The sequence below is a fragment of the Colius striatus genome, chromosome 17 (assembly GCF_028858725.1).
Source record: "Colius striatus isolate bColStr4 chromosome 17, bColStr4.1.hap1, whole genome shotgun sequence".
In the NCBI taxonomy this organism is placed as follows: Eukaryota; Metazoa; Chordata; class Aves; order Coliiformes; family Coliidae; genus Colius; species Colius striatus.
Genome location: NC_084775.1, coordinates 14,417,769 through 14,436,811, shown reverse-complemented (window position 1 = coordinate 14,436,811; position 19,043 = coordinate 14,417,769). Strand labels below are relative to the sequence as shown.

At 40.4% G+C, this 19,043-nt stretch overlaps 1 protein-coding gene across 5 annotated transcripts in view; it reads left to right on the top strand.

The window, feature by feature from the left end:
* The window catches only part of CLIP1 (CAP-Gly domain containing linker protein 1), a 65,713-nt gene that overhangs the window by 22,839 nt on the left and 23,831 nt on the right, over nucleotides 1-19,043 (top strand). For 3 of the 5 annotated variants that reach the window (XM_062009640.1, XM_062009639.1, XM_062009641.1), the window contains exons 4-13: nucleotides 793-917; nucleotides 1,997-2,213; nucleotides 5,296-5,493; nucleotides 5,844-5,947; nucleotides 8,064-8,124; nucleotides 13,306-13,410; nucleotides 14,821-15,762; nucleotides 17,037-17,153; nucleotides 17,970-18,027; nucleotides 18,237-18,320. In XM_062009640.1, coding sequence (XP_061865624.1) covers nucleotides 793-917; nucleotides 1,997-2,213; nucleotides 5,296-5,493; nucleotides 5,844-5,947; nucleotides 8,064-8,124; nucleotides 13,306-13,410; nucleotides 14,821-15,762; nucleotides 17,037-17,153; nucleotides 17,970-18,027; nucleotides 18,237-18,320 — 2,011 coding nt within the window. Of the gene's footprint in view, nucleotides 1-792; nucleotides 918-1,996; nucleotides 2,214-5,295; nucleotides 5,494-5,843; nucleotides 5,948-8,063; nucleotides 8,125-9,205; nucleotides 9,239-13,305; nucleotides 13,411-14,820; nucleotides 15,763-17,036; nucleotides 17,154-17,969; nucleotides 18,028-18,236; nucleotides 18,321-19,043 lie in introns of all 5 variants that reach the window. The other 2 variants (XM_062009643.1, XM_062009642.1) reach the window with 2 other exon arrangements.

Sequence of the window (19,043 nt, the reverse complement as noted above, 5' to 3'; positions counted from 1 at the left end):
ATCAACCACACTGAACACCTTTTGCTTCTTCACCTAATTTAATTCTTCCCTCCCCAGGGCATTATGAAAAGCTGTGTCTTGCAGACATTGCCAGGAATTGGAATGACCATGAATATTTAGTAACTTATAAACCAACTGATTTCTACCTTTCCATGTAGGAGTGTTTGAGTTTGGGGTTTTTTGGGGGTGTGTTATGTGTTGTTGGGTTTGGATTGGGTTTTTTTTTTTTGTGGAAGAAGTAAATTCTTTTCCCCTACCTAAGAATCCAAATAGATGTTTGCATCTACAGTTTTGTAAAGTGCTGTGCATCATGATTTATATCATTTTTCTAAATGCAAGGGGCTGTACTATGTAGTTATCAGAACTATTCTGTAGAGAAAATAATACTTTTCTCTCATTTCTTTTACTTTTCCTCACACATCTGTGATTTACTGATAGAAATTTGTGTGAAACTCTAGTACAGATCTGTTGCACTCAGTACACTTGTCAAACATTTTTACTCTTATAGCCATATCAAACCACCTGATAGAGTTGAGACCTTCAGTCATGAGTATAAAATTTGACAGGACTGAGTGCTAGGGAAGTGGGTTTAGGGGTTTGTTATTTCCCTCTCCATTTCTGTAAAAAAACTGGTTGTGAAGATGTGTTCAACATGAAAACAAACTCATTGGCAAAAGAATGTGCAGCTTGAAATAAGAACTCCTCACCCCATTAATGTGCTTTGTGAATGTGATTATGCTGAAAGCTTTTCCCCTCTATTTGGCATTTTAACTGTGTGTCTTGTTGCTTCAGGTTGGTGGAACAAAAGCTGGAGTTGTGCGTTTCTTGGGAGAAACTGACTTTGCTAAAGGGGAATGGTGTGGAGTAGAACTGGATGAGCCTCTGGGAAAGAATGATGGAGCTGTTGCTGGAACAAGGTTAGTCTGCCATCAGATAAGCAACCTCTTGAAAGATGTAGTATCAAGATTCTGGTTTGGTTTTTTAATATCTTAAATGAAAAACAAAATCAAGGGAGGTAGGTAGGCTGTAAACCTGACTGTCTGCTGATGATGGGGCATCATTAGACACTGATTTGAATTTTATGATGCCTACACATCTCTGAAAGTCTGCACCAACCCCATGTACATGGGATTAGTTCCTCTCTCCTACTCCCATGTGAATTTTATTCATAGACTGGTAATGGAAAACACAATTGCCTGCTTTTTGAATGTCTACTTGGTTTCTCAGCTTGGAATGAATGTTCATTTAAGGAAATATCTCTGAGTATCTAATAGCTGAATTTAAGGGAAATCTTGCATCACAGGAACTGAAAGCTCCTACACCAATAGTTGCCCCACTGTGAAGACTGGGAGCAGTATAATTACCTCCTCCAATGTCACACTTTCAAAGCATTAATTCACATCACAGTTTAATATTCTTTTCTTATTCGATATGAAGAACAGTCCTTTAACTCATTAAACAGAGGTTTTACAAGGATTATGCTGCCTTAACATGGATGATCACAACTTGAGACTGTTAAGTGGCTTTTGTTTCTATGTAACCAAAGATATGTTCTGTATAATCACACATGCATAGATGTGTAGGTATGTCTATAGTAAAGTATAAAGCTCCTTGACTTAATCAAGATCTGATTTTATTTTTAACTCTGTTGTCACATTTGTTGTTGGCAACTGAGAGGCAGCTCATCAAAGAGGAAAGCTACACAAGTTAAACTGTGAAGTGTCTAGGAAACAAAGAGCTCTAGCTCAGGAGTATTCTGTGTTGAATTTCAGAAGTCTGCTGTTACTGTATTTTTCAGCCTCAAGTCCTGTTTCCAAATCAAGTGTTAAAACCAAAATTGCAGTCTAATACAGGTCTTGTCACTGGGTGTTACCCTGGTCTGTAATACTTCTAGACTGTTGACCTAGGAGTCTCTGCGAAGACAGACCATGTTGTCTGGAAAGACAGAAGTTAATGTAGTACTCTCATCTGTCTGCTTTACTGGTTTTTTTTAAAGGTATTTCCAGTGCCAGCCAAGATATGGTTTGTTTGCTCCAGTCCACAAAGTTACAAAGATTGGATTCCCCTCGACCACACCAGCGAAAGCCAAGACAACTGTGCGAAAAGTGATTGCGACTCCCACAGCCCTGAAACGGAGTCCAAGTGCATCCTCCCTGAGCTCCCTCAGTTCTGTGGCATCTTCAGTAAGCAGCAAGCCAAGCCGTACAGGACTAGTAAGCTTCTTTTTCTATTGCATGCTTTACATTCCCAAGCAGGAATCCACGTGGCACTTGCCTGTGCTCTACGTGCGTAAATTGAGAATAGAACAGATCTTCGGCAGAGCACAATGTGCATTTAATTGTGCTCTCTTTTTCATTCAAAGCATGCATGAAGAAGGAAATCTTAGCTAGCCCTGAAGAGTAGCTGAATATTTAAGCTTACACAGTTAATTCAGGCTGAGTTACTGCTGTAAGAAAGGGGCTTGTGATGCCAACAAACTGAAAAGGCATCAGTGTTCTCTGACTGGAATCTCCATTTAGTTGTTCATTTTCCTAGCACTGCCTCTGTCATGTGGGGTCTGTGTTTGAGGATCTGGTATGAGCTAAAGCTTCCATAGATCAAGCTTATTAAGCAGGAAGCTTCAAATTGTCTGAAATGTAAAAGATTTTCTTTACTGTTACAGAGATGAGTCAACTGAGAAATACAGAAGTAGCAATTGTCAAGTCTGCTGACAAGAAGCCTCTTTCTTTTAGATTTGGTTTTAATCCTATGAATTCATAATCCTATGAATTTGTAAATGTTGCAAAATACAGTGGCTCAGGTGAATTGTAACCCAATACTAATTCCACCTAATACACTTACTGTGGCTTCTGTGAAAGTTGCTGTTATATAAATGTCCTGATCTTGGGCTGCAGCAGTAAAACGGAAATCTTCTGGGAAAGCTGAATTTAAAAAGCCTCTCTTGTAAGGCAATTAAAAGCATGGAAATGACTGGGTATTTTTACACAGATTTTTCCCTTTTTAAAACAAAAGTTCACAAATACTTCTCATCAGTGGGAGTGACCTCTTTCTAATCTGGACCTGGTTAGCTGGCATACAGTCCCACTGACCAGCAGGTGCAGTGCAAGAGGTGACTTACCATAGTCCTTCAGAACTGAAGCAGATTACAAGCAAACAAAGTTCAACAGTTGGTCAGGGCAGTGGGGTTAATACCTTATCACAAAAAGCATAAGGGGTTTTTATTTGGCACAAGCATGGGGATGTGATTACTTAATCCATTCTGGAAGTTGCACTTAAAGCTGCTGAGTGCCCTCTAGTCTGGAATGGGTGCACTGACATGGGGTGCTGCCATAGCTCAGGGCAGCCTTTCTGAGCTGGTGGTGAGGCATTGATATGGACATTTTATTCCACATGCTGTGACACTTTGAGCAGCAGGAACATACAGTTACACATTGTAAACATCTACAGTATATTTGCTTTTCTTGCCCCTGCATTGTTCCCCAGGGCTTCTGCATGTTTTGGGCCATAAAATACAAAGCTTCTGCGGTCTGTTGTTTCTAGAATTAAAATTCCAGGTTTCTTCCAACTCTCTGAGGCAGTGTGAGCATTTGGTTACCATCCAAGGGAAAAGGACCATCAAAATGATTCAGACACTTTTGCTGTAAGAGTTAAGGTGCTGAAGAAACAGGATTTCCTGAAATCAGTTTTGCCACTGAAGACTTTTCTTGCTCCAGTTTGTAGGAAAATTATAACTTACCTGGAAATGACTGGGCTTCTACATAGCCACCTCCATTATTAAGGGCTGTTGCTGTTTTCTTCCTGTGTAAGAAAAGCAACTAACTGCCAGAAGTAGATGATGTCATGATTTAAGAGGGCTGTCTGATGCAATTTGTATTTATTTCCAAACCTGAAGGAAGTTGATGAGACGTTTTTGATTTCTCTTGGAATCGAGGATTAGGTTAAATTTGAGTCAAAAAGCTTAGAACTGTTAGAAAGGAATGTGTTCAGGAATGAGAGGATCTGAACCAGCTACTCTGATCATCGCAGGGGAAGATGGTTTATTCTATTGTACCTTTTCTGTCACTTGATACAGCGTTTGCAATGGATCGTAGACATATTATTCAAGGCTGTGAGTAGACAAGTTGAAGAGATTGTATAGCAATCATGGTAACAGAAGGGGAAGTGTGTTTTTGTGATGACAGGAGAGTATGTCTCTGTTGTGTTTTCTGTTGGGGATGTTGTCTAGTACCAGCATTCCAGCCTGTATATGGCAACTGTTCTTCAACATTTTGATCTCCAAAAGGATAGTGGAAGATACGTGCTCCTATTCCTGGGTTATACCATTAAACAGAGCAAACTTTGTGTATTGATTTTTGTTTTAAATACGGCTTTAACTGAGATGTCATTCTCATTTAATACTTAGATAAATTTCTGAACTGTTAAGCATAGTTCAGTTTTTATATTCTGAATTGGATATATTTTTAATACGGTCTTTGCAGTTTTCACAACTATTACTCACTTTTACTACATAATTTCAGGTTATTTACTTTCCTTACTAGCTCAAAAACTCTTGAGGAAGTAAAAGACAGGGCTGTGCTGAATCTCCCCTGACACTGGTTCCATTCAGTAAACAAGGTTAGAGAAAACCCTCAGGTTCATTTTAGCTGTAGTTGTCCAGATTGATTCATTTTGATCTATAATCTTTAACCTTTCAGATTTTTTTTTCCCAGAAGTATTTTAATTCTAAGTGATACCAGTTGTCACCCCAGTTCTTCACAGGGCTTTAGCTGTAAAGGCTGGCTTTTTAGGTCAAGGTAAATGTTTTTCATCCTGAGTGTTTTATTGCAATAGCAGAGGTGCCAAAAGCTAGATGGAGTTCCAAAAGCTTTTGCTAGAGCATTTATAAATGTTAGACTGTTGCTGATGACCCAAGATGATGACTTACTAACTAGAGCACCATGTTTTTAACCTGCTAAAGGGCTTCCTTTATTTTTTTAATGCAGAACAAATGCATAGAAACACAATGAGCTGGCCTTTGTGTGCATCTGCTAGGCAAACCTTCGATTGAGGCCAGCCTTTTGTTTTCAGTTCAACCCTTCTGTCTCCTACACTAGCTAGTGGTTGCTACAGAGCAGCCTTACTGGCATGTATGGCCTTTGTTAAATTGTAGAAAATGAAGCAATTTAAATGGAAAGGGAAAAGGTACCTTAGGTTACAAAAAGTATTTGCTTTACTAACCCAGTGTTTGTAGAGGCTGGAGATAAGCCCTTGTTTCACTCCATACAGAATGATTTGTAACCTATTTACTTTGTGAAGTTGACAGAAACGTCTTCCCGCTATGCAAGAAAAATTTCTGGTACCACAGCCCTACAGGAGGCACTGAAAGAGAAGCAGCAACACATTGAGCAGCTCCTGGCAGAAAGAGACCTGGAGAGGGCAGAAGTTGCAAAAGCAACCAGTCACGTAGGGGAAATAGAGCAGGAATTAGCACTTGTTCGCGATGGACACGACCGGGTAAGAGTGACTCTTAAGATAGAGCCTTTAATACAATTGACTTAATGTCCCAAATGGTGGTTTCTTGTTTAAAAGGTCTGTAAGAGATTGTTTTCTAAAACTAGTCTGTACCTGTGAGATCTTCCTTTTAGGATCTTGGGCTTGGTGAGATAACAAATCTGTTCAACTCATTTTTTGCTGGACTTCCTTACACATCTTTACAATCTTTTATTAAATACATGTTTGAGTGTGGTAACATCCCTGTCCCTTGGCCCATCACTTTAAAAACTGTGATTACTGAGGTATCTTGCAAAAAAAATCATATATTGCCCACCTTAATAGATTTTGTTCTTATTCTTCCTGCTGATTAGCACGTACTGGAGATGGAAGCAAAAATGGACCAGCTACGAGCTATGGTGGAGGCTGCTGATAGGGAGAAAGTGGAGCTGCTCAATCAGCTTGAGGAAGAAAAAAGGTAACCCAAATCAGTCTTCATTAGTATAACTGTTTAAAAGCAAATGCTGTGGTGACTTTCAAATAGGAAACAAATTTTGAATAGTGCCAATATGGGCAATTATTGTATAAAATAATATTGCAATTCCTTAAAGTTCATCATTTTTTAAAACCCTCTTAAACTTGGGGAGGGAATGCCAAAGAGAGTGAACTTACTTTAACTAGTGTTTATAGCTGAATTTCATGACCTCGTTCCTTTTAGGATTGCTTTCTGTTATGAAGGATTTTACTTCTACTCATATGAGATTAATGGATCATACCTGATTTCTTGAAACACTCTTCTTCCACTTTCAAGTGAAAATCTTGATAATCTCTTTTCCTGACAGTGCTGGATTAGGAATTGACAGTTCTCTTGTGAATTATTTATTACTGTTAGTCACATGCTTCTGGGTAAGGTCTGTCTCTTACAGGAAAGTCATTAAAGCTCTTAATGTGACTGTCTTTTCTAATTCCCTTTCTTAACCATTTGAGGAAAGGAACTGAAATGACCAAGTAGGTAAGGTGAGGTTAGGAAATAACCTGATAAATTGTTGGGTCAAGGGCAGGTGAGGAAATTAATCTGATAATTTGTTTTGGAGGATTTGGAATGCTTTTGAAGAGCCAGAGTCTATTTAATAGACACTCACATCTGCCCTGTAGTGTGCCTGTTGTGTGCTCCCCTGAGATCATTCAGCTGTCAACCTCTAAACCTCTAAAACTAGAATTCAGAGGTGAGAAAATGCAGTGGCAAACCCTTGGCAATGCCATTACAGTTTTCATGCTGCCTTTGTGTGGGACTCACTCTGTTACTGCTCATGCTGGAAACACAGTTGAGTTAGATCTGGGATTATTTGTATGTTCTCTGCAAAAATAATGCAGTAGGGTTTTAGGTGAAAAAAAAAACCCCAACCAGGCCAGCTTTGCAGCAGCACAGGCAGCCTGTCTGCAGACCTGCTTTTGCTGAGTGCCAGGTCAGTGGGGGGCTGTTGTACTGCAATCCTCCACGGCCTTGAGCTCACCTTCAGCCCGTTGCTAAGCAGCGCGGCAGGGCCGCGGCTCGGCTGGGCCGCTCTGGGCCTGCTGCCCCTTCACCCAAGTGGTGTCCTGCAGCTAAGAGAACATTTCACAGCTTCACTGATGTAGTATTTCTCCTTCCTCCCAACCAGTCTAGACTTATTTACTTGGAAAGCTCCCTGTAATATGTATTAAGTCAGTCTCAGCAGTGACTTGAAGTCAAATCATCTTTAATCCTCCGTTTCCCAAAGCACATTGGTGAGACACTTCCAGTATTAAGTTCTTACTGTCCTTTTATTTTAGCCATCTATCACTTGTAACTTCCTTTGATGTAATGATTCCTGCATCTCTCAGCCAAGCTGCAGGCATCAGCAACGTGTGTGAATCAAAGGAACAAACACAGACTTGACTCTTCCTCTGCAACAAGGATCAAGGGGAAAAGGAGATCTGGCCCCTTGATCATTGGGGTATACCAGAGTCAGAGGAGGGAAGAAATAGTTTGTTACAAACTTAATTATAAGTCACATGTTTGCTTCTCACCTCTGTCTTCTTGTCCTAAGGTTCCTGTATGGGCAAGGCAAGGCAATGTTGTTGCTTGTGCTCCCATTCTGCATGGTGCAGTTCATGTTGACACCCAACATATGTTTGTCTATGCTAGCAATTTGATGCAAGCTGACCAGTGCACTCCTAGAAAGCCCGTGGGTATCGTGAGTGTCCTCACTCTGCTGCTTTGGTGAACGGCAGAATATACAGAATGTGAGATCAGACACTTCATTTGGGTCACCCCTTTGGAGAACATGCAGGAAGGTGGAAAAATGGGAGAATAAGTGATGACTTAAAGGTGTTCTGTTTAACTCATCAGGAAATAGAGCTGCAGGAAGACTGATGCCTTACTGTGTCAGTGACTGTATGTTAAAGACAGGGCTTTCCTTCTGTCTGATTCCTGTGAGATTTCTCTTTAACGTTTCTGACAGTTTGCTGGTACAATCAGAATGATGTCACTGTAGTTCTGATTTCCACTGAAAAGGCAGCTTGAAAGCATTTTCTTTCCAAGTTCCATGAATTTTAATGGATTGTCCCCACAGGAAAGTTGAAGACCTTCAGTTCCGTGTGGAAGAAGAATCCATTACCAAAGGAGACCTAGAGGTAAAACATCGTCAGCTTTGTAAACGGGGGAGAGAATATAGAACAGGACACAGAAATACACTCAGTTCAGGTGAAATGTACTGTTATCTAGCAGAGAAAGGCAGCAATGATTGCTGCAATACTGGTCATGCAAAGCACATGGCAGTGAGTCCCAGTTGCTGACACTGCAGGGTCGCAGCCTTCTTTCGGTCACACGCTTTAGCAAGGGCTGCACTGTGGAATGGCTCCAGTTGCTTAGAGTAACTAAATCAATTCACAGAAAACTCTACCTGTGGGTATGAAAAGTAACCACCACCAAAAAAATAATGTTCATGTTTTGAAATTACAAGATAATTTTTATGCCTTTGAAAATGAACATTGAAGACAACTCCTGTTTGTCTTCCATTCAGTTTTTAAGTAATCCTTGTGCTTTCATTAGGGCAAATGGATTAACAAAGGAGATTTTGTCCTGAGAGTTACTGCACACAACATGTAAACAGCAGTTCATGTGTGCAATTGTTATCTTTGTGTTGTTTGTATAACTATAACATTGTGCTAAAACAGAATGTTATTACGCAATCAGAATAGAAAGCGTTTGGTGAAGGATTACTCTCAGATATTTGAACACTGTTTTTAACCCACATTTCAAATCAAACAAGGTAGTTTTTTAGTTGTTCTACTTGGTTGTCTAATCAGAAAAATATTAGAACTTCTTGTGCAGCATAAAGTGCAAACTTAACTAACTCGTGTTTCTGTGCAGTTTCTGATTGAAGTGCTAGCCTTATGGGAAGTATTCATTTCATATAACATTTCTTTTATTTGAGTCTTCCATTCATTTTAAGATACCTATCTAGACTCTTCATAGAATGCTCCTTTTATTGTTTAGTCCATGGAATAATTTCAGTTATTTATTTTTCTGTTAAATCCACTGATAGTCCCGGCAAACCATCTTAAAGACCCTGGTTTGTCAAGTTGGGTGATGTCAGGAGTTTCAAGTGAATTCAAGTTAATGCCATGTCTCCTGTTGTTGTGTTGGAATGATAGTGCTCAGTCTGCAGGTGAAATATGTTTTGTTTCTTTTGTTTTTGACTTTTACTGATAGCGAAAGAGGCAGATTTCGGAAGACCCAGAAAATGTAAGAGGGCACTTAAATGTGCAGAGACATCCCACGTTAACAGATTGTGTGCAGAAAATGCTTACACTTATTCACTAACTGCATAATCTGTTATTGAAACATTGACTCTAGTACTTGTGTGCATGTTGCTTTCAGAGCAATTAAACATTTGCTGAAAAGAATGTGTGCAATGACTAAACGTTGTAATCCCCATTAACTGGAGGGAGGGCAAATGTGTCATTAGAATTCTTTAGGGTCCAAAACTTTGCAACTAATTGAAGAGCATGGGAGCTTGTAGAAAATGTTTGTCTGGGATGTTGAAATGTCTTCCATTTACATATGGGATTTTAAGTGGTTTTCTTCTCAAAATCCTGCATGTCCTCCTGTGAGCTCCTACTGCTGTTCAATAGATGCAGGATGCAATTAGCCAATTCACTTTTCCAAGGGGAAGAAAAATGATGTGTTCCACACCTCCCTTTGTTTCATTTTTTTGGCATGAAATGCCAAGGGGAGAGATGATTAAAAGCATCTGAAGCAGCACTGTACAAAGCTGTCTGAATTTACTGTATCTTCATGTAGCTTCTCTTTGAGTTATGTAGGAAAACCATATGCTACTGGATATCAGGAATTGCCTTACGAGATGTTTCAGCAGCCCTCTTGCTTCCATAGCTCAGAGTAGTGGAACTTAAACACCCTCTCTGTTTGGACTCAGGAAAATTTACCCCAGGCTGCCTCCTCTGCTGCATCCCCAGCTGAGATAGGAAGTTCTCAAGACTAAAACTGGTTTCCTGCTGTGCATTCTTAGGTGTTCCTTTTGCGAAGCTACTTCAGCGATCCGGGTCTCCTCTAGGCTTCCAATCAGGCTCACGGTGTGTTAGAAGTAAATCTGCATGTGCCCTTCCTTTCTCTTGTTTTGTGCACTCCTTGTTTAATCCTCTCTTTACTCCCTATTTCCCTATTCTGATTTTTTTCTGTAAAGAATTGGACATCTTCATGCTCTAGAGGAGAGAAGCGCGTGATCATTTAGTTTTTAGGCTAATGCTTTGTCATCTCGGTCGTGTTCTGTGATTGTTATCCCAGCACAAAGGGGCTGAAGGTCGTCATGCCCCATTCTAGAAATGATTCTCTGTGTTTATGGCTTCAGCACAATGTCACGGTTTGAGCTGTTGGTGGAGAACTTAGCAGTAAGGTTTAAGTGCAGTGAAAGGAAAGCGCTGAAAATAGCTGATGACTGGTCTCTGAAGTTTGAGTGGAATTCTTTGAGGTTCAAGGCAGACTGAGGCTCGTCTCATTTCCCTGTCCCTCTTAATCTAACTGCAGAGCTTTGGAGGAGATGAACATCCATCCTGTGTTCTTGGGTTTGGGTTTTTTTTCCCTTTCTGTTTTTCTTTTCATCCAAGTTAAAGTTGACAATCAAATTATTCTCCTCTTTTTGTGTTAACTCTGCTCTTCTCCACTTACTCTGCTTTGGGTTTCCTCAAAGGCAAACAGTCATTTAGCTATTTCTCTCTACGTGATCAGGAGAAGAATCTGAGCTATTGAGAATTTTGCAGTGATTTTTACCTCAGGGAAACTGGAGCCTGTCCCTTGGAAATCAGACTTGTTTAAAGGACAATCCCTCATGCCCTAAATGGAGGAAAAAGGTCTCCAGCAAAGATCTCTGAGTATTTTTCAATGTGTATTTTATTTCCCTTTTGATAGGATTTGAACTTACTTCCCTTTGTAATGTGTAAGAGATGGGATTAAAAAATAACCCCCAGAAATCCATGACAGTGTATCTGATCTTTGCAGCATCTGATCAGAGTGGTTTGGGTTTTATGTAGCATAGCATATTGGCAAAGTCATGCAGGGAGAACTGTGCAGCCATCAGGTTTGGGGTTTCTTTTTAATGAATCTCTTTGATGAATTAGAGCAAGGAAGATTTGAATACTCAGTTTTTTGAAACAGGTCACTTTTCAGACTTGGTTTTCTTGTGGATCAGAACTAACACTGAACTGTCTCAGAGAGGAGACTGGATTATAGCCACTTATAGAATAATGGTGTTTATCTTTAGAGCATTTTTGCCATTTTCAAAGCCTGTGGGAGGCAAAACCACTAATCCCATGTTCTCATGGGGTTTTATTCCCCATATACACTGAAGGTCTTCCACTAACAGAGAAACAAACGTGCTGTGGAGTTTCTCAACCAGACAAATCTAAGAAGCGACTTTTCAGTGTTTGTGGATTTTAACATTTTGGACCTCCTAACCACATAGAAAACCAGCCAGCTGTTTTCAGCTGCAAAAATATGTTTAGAAACTTAAACTGCCAGACATCTGCATGCAGAAGATAACTTGATGCTGTCAGAAGGAATGCTGTGTTTGAAGGAGAACAAGCCTGACGCGAAAGAAGAGGCTCATCCCCATCCCACTGCTCCACAGAAACTACATGAGATCGTTTAACTGCTGCAGCTGGTTTGGAGGCAGTACTAATCAGCTTGTCACTCTATAAATAACACAGTTCTGTAAGGATTTGGAACTATCATATTACAAAGATGAGAGAAGAGACAGTGTCCTGCCAGCTGTGTGCCCACTGCCTGTGTGCCTGTGGCAGTGTGTGGCATTGGAATTACACGTCTTCCTGCCTTCTTGAGTTCTTTCAGCCCAGTGTTCAGTGGGTGGCTGTTCAGGTTGCAGGAGTCTCACCTGTTCTTAGTAGTTCATAGGGTTTGGGGATTACTGTGCTTCTTTGTTCTGCAGAAAATGAACTGTGGCAGTTAAACTGTGTGAAGAACTTTCATCAAGACTGATGGATGCAACTTCTTTGGTTAACAAACACTTGTTCAACTTCATTCAGTCTCCTCTGGATATCTACCTTACTCTCAGTGTGGGTAAGCTCTGAAAAGCTGCTCTTTCTGGAAAAGACACAGTAAAGCAATGATACATTCTAACCCTTTTAACTTGGATTGTTGAGTAAATTTAAACTAAGGAACCTGGCAGGATTGACACAGTACTCAAATGTTGGCACTTCAGAAGTAAGCAATGGCACCTGGTTCTTACCTCTTTGTATTTCTCTCTTCTCTCCCTGCCCTTTTTCCCCAGTTCAGAGGAGCAGGTCAGATCTGAACTAGCTGCATCTCTCAAACTTCATGTTCTTGAGGTCTTCCAGGAGCATCTGGGTATCAAGCCAAAATATCCAATATCTCTGTTCTTGCTGAAACAAATCTACCTCTAAGCAAAAGGCAGGAGGTATCTGCTCACTTCAGTTTCATCTGCTTTCTGCTTCTCTTTAGGAACCTATTAGAATTACAAAGGTCTTACCTTCCCCCCTCCCACCTTTACTTCCACATCTTGTTGAATGTATCTAGACTTCAATAACTCTACAGCAACCAGCCTGCTTCAGTTGTTTTGCCTGGTTTTGGAGAATCTTAACTTGTTGCTTGCTTCCATCCTGAAAGAGGAAGAGGGAGGAAAACTATGAAGATTCTGCAATTATAGACAACCACTGTCTTTCTAATCAAATAGTTCAATAGTGACAATGAACCTTAATGTTCCAGGTCTTGGCTACAAGAATTTTTATGGCTGAGATTTGAGATACAGCTACTATTTAAAGAAAAAAAGGTTAACAGTTTTGATTTGTCACGTGAGCTTCAGTGGTGAGTTTTTGTCCCCTAGTTAATAACTGAGTCACTTCTAAAATAAGCCCAGTTCATTAAAGTGAGTGGAATGACAAGGAAAGGGACTTTCATCCTCTTAGAACAGGTACAGATGTATATACACATATATATATTTTACATAAGTGTTCTAATTTGTGCTGAAAACTTCATGTACTGATAAATAACTTCTACTCAGCTGCATGAAACTATTTTGTTCATATTTCTTCGTTTGTGGTTTTTTTCATGTTTGGTTTTTTTCACACGTCAGTCCATTTACACTTTCAGTCCATCTTTCTCATCCATAGCATTTCCCTGTTCATTTTATCCACTGCATCTTCTCTGCTCATCATTGGTAGAAGATTCTGGCAGCACGGCCTGCATGTGGCTCCCTCCTTTTGTGCTGGCATGTGATGGTGGCACCGTTGTGTTCTCTTCCTTTCCCTTTTTACTAACAGACGCAGACCAAACTGGAGCATGCCCGCATTAAGGAGCTTGAACAGAGCCTGCTCTTTGAAAAGACCAAAGCTGACAAACTCCAGAGGGAGTTAGAAGACACTAGGGTAATGGTTTTCACTATTTAAATAACAAGACTGATTTGTGTTGTGGAAGATTTCTGATGACACAGTCTGCTGGGTGTAACACGTGCTGAAACAGACCCTTGCTCCTGCCTTGAGCAGTACCTGTTAGAGATGTAGCTGGAACACTACAAATTAGCCTTAATTTTGAGCTTCAGTGGTGTGTGTGTGCATGCCTGTGCACCTACACTCGTTTCTTCAGATTTCAGGTAAGGTGTCTGCAAAATTAATACTTGGATCCAAGTCAAAATTAGCAAGTGGGACTGAATTAACAAAAAGGAACGTCCTGTGGTTTGCTTTTAGAGATATTAAAGCTCATTAAACAAAAAAGTAGTATCAGCTGCCAGTGCTTTTAACACAAACAGCATTTGAGGCTTGGTTTCAGAGGTCTTACATAGTTATTGTACTACTTGCTTTGCTAAATCATGGTTTGCAGTGGCTTTGTAGTTCTTTTTTTCTACCCATGATAATCCTTTCATGGCTATCCCAGCAGCATTAGTAGTTTAATTACCTGTCAAAATGTTACTGGACATATTTGTCCCAAGTCAGAAGTTTGACAGGTGTCAGTTGATAAGGACAGAGATACAGATAGAGGGATAAATACTATAAAACCAAGAATGTACTCTACTGTAAGTGCTTTTAAAAAGGAACTGCAGGTAAGTGATATCTTTTTCAGGATGTTGGTATCATAAGGAGATTGAAACAATATCTTCCAAACTAGTTATAACTGTGGTGGCTTTGCATGGTTTTCAGTACCACAAGCTGCATCAAGTCAGTGAAAAGCTCAGGTAACATGAGGACACTTCTTCAGAGGGAACAACGGAGAGGATTTGGAAGGAGTTTCAAAGCATTTATAGGCTAAAATGTGTGTATTTTTCTCTGACAGTCTCACAGCTGGCTTAAGGTGAATTTGCAAGCAGTTATTGCAACAAGTAAAGACCTTGAGGTTCTCCTTTTTCAAATCTGAGAATCATTTTGTTAAATGATCATCCCCAGAAGCACAGTTTGTAAGCTGTTGGCAAGTCATCCTTTCCAGTATCTTCAGGGGGAAAAGATAAGTAAATTCCACCTTTAGGAAGAATATAGCATGTGTGCAATATGAAGATGTGGACATTTTTTCCTGGTTTTAAAAGCCATCATTTATTTGTAAAGGAAACAACAGTTGTTCTTGTTTCACAGCCTTCCATGGAAAAGCACCGTTTGGTTTTACTCTGAGGTTTCTTTAGAATCTCCTTAGTAACAGCTGACAGTGGAACTGGAAGGTGTTCTCATCCAAAATGCTGGCTAGGAATACACTCATGATTCAGTGGTTTCTTTTGAGTGAGGCCTGAATGTCCGTTGTATTAAACCCATCTTATGTAATTCTTTCTTCTCTTACAACACTGTTAATTGTAGGTGGCCACAGTATCAGAGAAGTCTCGCATCATGGAACTAGAAAGAGACCTGGCACTGCGGGTGAAGGAAGTAGCAGAGCTTCGAGGGAGGTTAGAGTCTAGTAAACACATCGATGATGTAGACACTTCTCTCTCATTGTTGCAAGAAATAAGTTCTTTGCAAGAAAGAATGGCAACAGTTAGCAAAGAGCACCAGAATGAGATGAATTCACTGAAAGAGAAGTTTGGAGTCAACGAAGAAGCACTGCAGAAAGAGATCAAATCACTCGCAGCTTCAAATGAGAGGATGGCAAAAGAAAATGAATCCTTGAAGACTAAACTTGATCATGCCAACAAGGAGAACTCAGATGTGATAGAGCTGTGGAAGTCAAAGCTGGAATCTGCAATCGCCTCCCATCAGCAAGCAATGGAAGAACTAAAAGGTTCTTTCAGCAAAGGTGTAGGGGCTCAGACAGCAGAATGTGAGTTGAAGAGTCAGATTGAGAAGATGAAAGTAGACTATGAAAATGAAATGTCCAATTTAAAACTGAAGCAGGAAAGTGAAAAATCTCAGCACTTGAAAGAGATTGAATCACTGAAAGCAAAACTGTTGGCAGTCACAGAGGAGAAAGAGCAAAACCTGGAAAGCCTGAAGACCAAACTGGAAAGTGTGGAAGATCAGCATCTAGTAGAAATGGAAGACACTTTAAACAAATTGCAGGAAGCTGAAATAAAGGTAAAGGAGCTAGAGGTACTGCAAGCCAAGTGCAATGAACAAACCAAAGTTATTGATAGTCTTACACCACAGATCAAAGCTGCTGAAGAAAAGCTTTTGGACCTTGCTGCACTTGAGAAAGCCAATTCTGAAGGTAAATTGGAAATCCAGAAACTTAGCAAGCAGCTTGAGGCAGCTGAGAAACAGATTCAGAATTTAGAGACTGAAAAGGTTGATGGAAGTAGCAAGGTTTGTATCAACATCCATCCTTTCACTTTTGATTTTATTTTACATTTGTACTGTTTTAATCTGCTGTGGCAAACTCATCACAGAAAGAAAGAGTTGTATTGAATGTGTGTCGTGGTACCGTCTGAGGAGGCTTAGAGAAAGTATTAACTGGGTCCTGCAGTCTCTAAGCAGGTTTCTCCTGCTCAGTCTGCACCACTAAGCAAAAGAAAATCCCCTTATTTCTGTGTTTTCTTGCTGCAAACTTCCTCATGCCTCTGCTGGAAGCTTTTTGTTAGGGAAATGCTAGTTTGGCTTATTTGGGAGAGGAATCTCTTCATAGATAAGTCTTTTTGCCTTTGGCAGAGGTATTCAGATAAAAGTGACTTGGGACTCAATAGAGATATTTCCCTTGTATCTTCACTGCCTTGTCTCTCATTAGATGATGGAAGAGGCTGTGAAAAACCAAAGCAAGCAAAAAAGACCTTGATGTATCTTTTCTTTAAGACAAGGCTGTCAGTGATGTTGTTGGGCAAAGCATTTCTGTTCCACAGCATTTTTGAAACACAGACTGCAGTGGGATACATCTTACCAAGATTTTTCTTGGGTTTGGATGAAATGACTCTTGAAAGTTGACAGCATGGTATTCAGTACTTGAAAGCTGTGCCTCCACTACAGCTGGGAATAGAAGTGTGAAGCTATCATTTCATTTTAGGGGTCCCTCTACCTCCCCAACCTGTGTGTGACCTGACAAGCTAGAGCTCTGATTGTGAGAGTAGTGGGGAAGTAACTGGAAATAGCTTTCCTAAACTCCTCACACGTGGTTCCAAGAGACTCCATTTCTGCAGACCTTTTGACTCTTATTTTTGAGGCCACCCTGGATTTCTGTACCACCTCAAGTGTGGTACAGAGCCTTGTGAAAAACTTCATCCCCATGTATGTATTGGTCTGAATGGTTGAATCAGGAGTGTTAAACTTATCCAATTTAAACAGAACTAAAGCTGTCAGTCAACTAATGCTGTAACTTTGTTCAGAAGTTTTGAATGTACTCAACAATGTTTGCCACTAAAGGATGTTTTCACCATTAATTGCAGGAGAACTAAATTGTAATGATTTCTGTGATGTGGCATAGTCATCAGTGGAAATCAGCCTCACTCAGTTAATTCATCACATTTGCTTTCTTCTGTCTTTTTTAATTTGTCATCTTACAGTGATTTGAATGTTCTGTCAGGTTCAGTTTTTGATTTTCCCATTCATGTTTGTGATTTTATTTTACTCCATTTCACCACCTTCATTAGGCCAGTGATCTGGCCAGAGAACTGCAGGGCAAAGAGCAAAAGCTTCTTGACCTTGAGAAAAACTTGAGTGCAGTAAATCAAGTTAAAGATGCTTTGGAAAAGGAACTTCAAGTTTTGGTGAGTAACACCCCGACATTCTGGCTTTTTCCTTTGGATTTTGGTTTTTGTGGTGAGAGTGTCAGTGAAATCTGAGGATCAGCTCTTGACAGCAAAATGTCTCAAAGCTGTTCCACTCGTGAAGGAGCAGCCAAGGGTTTGTGGCTTCTTCTCAGAATGAGGGGAGTGTTTGTTTCACCTGAGTTCTGTGTTATCAGGTGTTTTGTTGAAACAAAACTCCACCAAATCATAAGCAGCATTTTGCAAATCCAATTAAGTTTGCAAGGATTTTGTGGTTGGGTGAGATTCTCCTGAGAAACATCACCAAGAGTTAGTAACAAAAAGACATGTTTAGGTTTTACTGTCCCTGTCAGAAAACCTGTCCCTGGCACTAGGAAATACCTGAAGTGTGTGGAAGAGGCTCACTTCTTCTCTTCCCCAGTATCCTTCCCTTTCCTCACAGTCTACAACTCGCCCTGCTAGTGAAGCTGCAGAACACTGATATGAGGTGAATCCCAAGGTTGCAGATGTCTGCTGTGCAGCCTGAGAGCAGCTTGGATAGCTTCTTATGTTGAGAAGCCTATAAATCATATCTATGCTGGATTCTGTGGCTGCAGTGAAAGTTCAGGGACTTGCTGGCAACCAAGGCAAGAGACAAATCTCGGTGTATGTTGCTGAATGTATCTACACTAAACTGTCATTCAGAATTTTCAGATCTGTTTATGATAGGAGTGAAGACTGCTCTATTTTGGACTTGAAACATACCCAGTGTAAGCTCAGTGGTTGAGTTATGCTGCTGTTACCAAACCTGACCTTAGCTTTGCATCCATTTTTCAGAAAGAAAAGTTTACCAGCGCGGCTGATGAAGCAGAGAAGGTGCAACAAACTATGCAAGGTATGTCTGCTGCTAAACTAAACACAGAGCTGGAAAGAAATGCTGCAAAACAAAGGGGTTTTTCCTCATATACTTTCAAATTCAAGCCTGGTGGTACCAGCAGTTTCAGCCGCTATGGAAAGGACAGTTACTTGCAGCCTCTCCAAGCAGGTGGGATGTTTCCATCTGAGTAGTCACTAACTTTTGTTTTCAAAATTTTACTTGCATAGAAACAATAAAAAAGCTAAACCAAAAAGAAGAGCAGTTTGCACTCATGTCTTCAGAACTGGAACAACTCAAGTCCAGTTTGACTGGTAAGGAAGTCATAAAATGGAATGTTTTGAAAAATGCCTCAGCTTTGTGCTTTCCTCCACCTCCTGCTCAGCTCACCACATAACATAGAATGCTTCCACAAATGCATATGCCTTCAACAGAAAGCCTCCTCCCCAGGCAGCAAACAGCTTTTATGGCACAGTGTGTAGTGGCAAGGTGATGGTAATGGTAAGGAGCTAGTGCAGGAAGGCATAAGACTATTGCATTGCTTATCAGTAGTGAGATTCTTGTTTGGCTTTGCAAGTGCTGTAATGGTCAGACTCCAGATAAAGGCTTAGGGCCCAGACTGAAGCATTACAAACCTAAGGTAGTTAATTCATAGAAATGCTGTTTATCAATAGTGTTTCCTTTTTAAGGCCATCAGAAAGACTACACATAAGTCTGGTTGTTTCCTCCTTCCAGTCTCGCAGGAGGGAGTTTTGGTTTATCTTTCTAGTTGTACATCTCAGTCTAAAACCAATGTAGGAAGAAATGAAGAATGATTGTGTACCCTGTAAGCAAGCCCTTTGTGGCATTATTGGGACTGCAGAAGTCAGCCCAGGGGCTGCTCTTGCCCTTGGTGGCAGTGCTTGCCTTGGACTGGGTGATTTTTTCCCTCTTAGCTTCATATTGTTTACATTGTTTGCCTTCCTGCTCTACTAAATAACTGAGGAGCTGTCTCACCTGCAAGACCTATGTACCTCTCTTTGTATTGCTTGACTGCT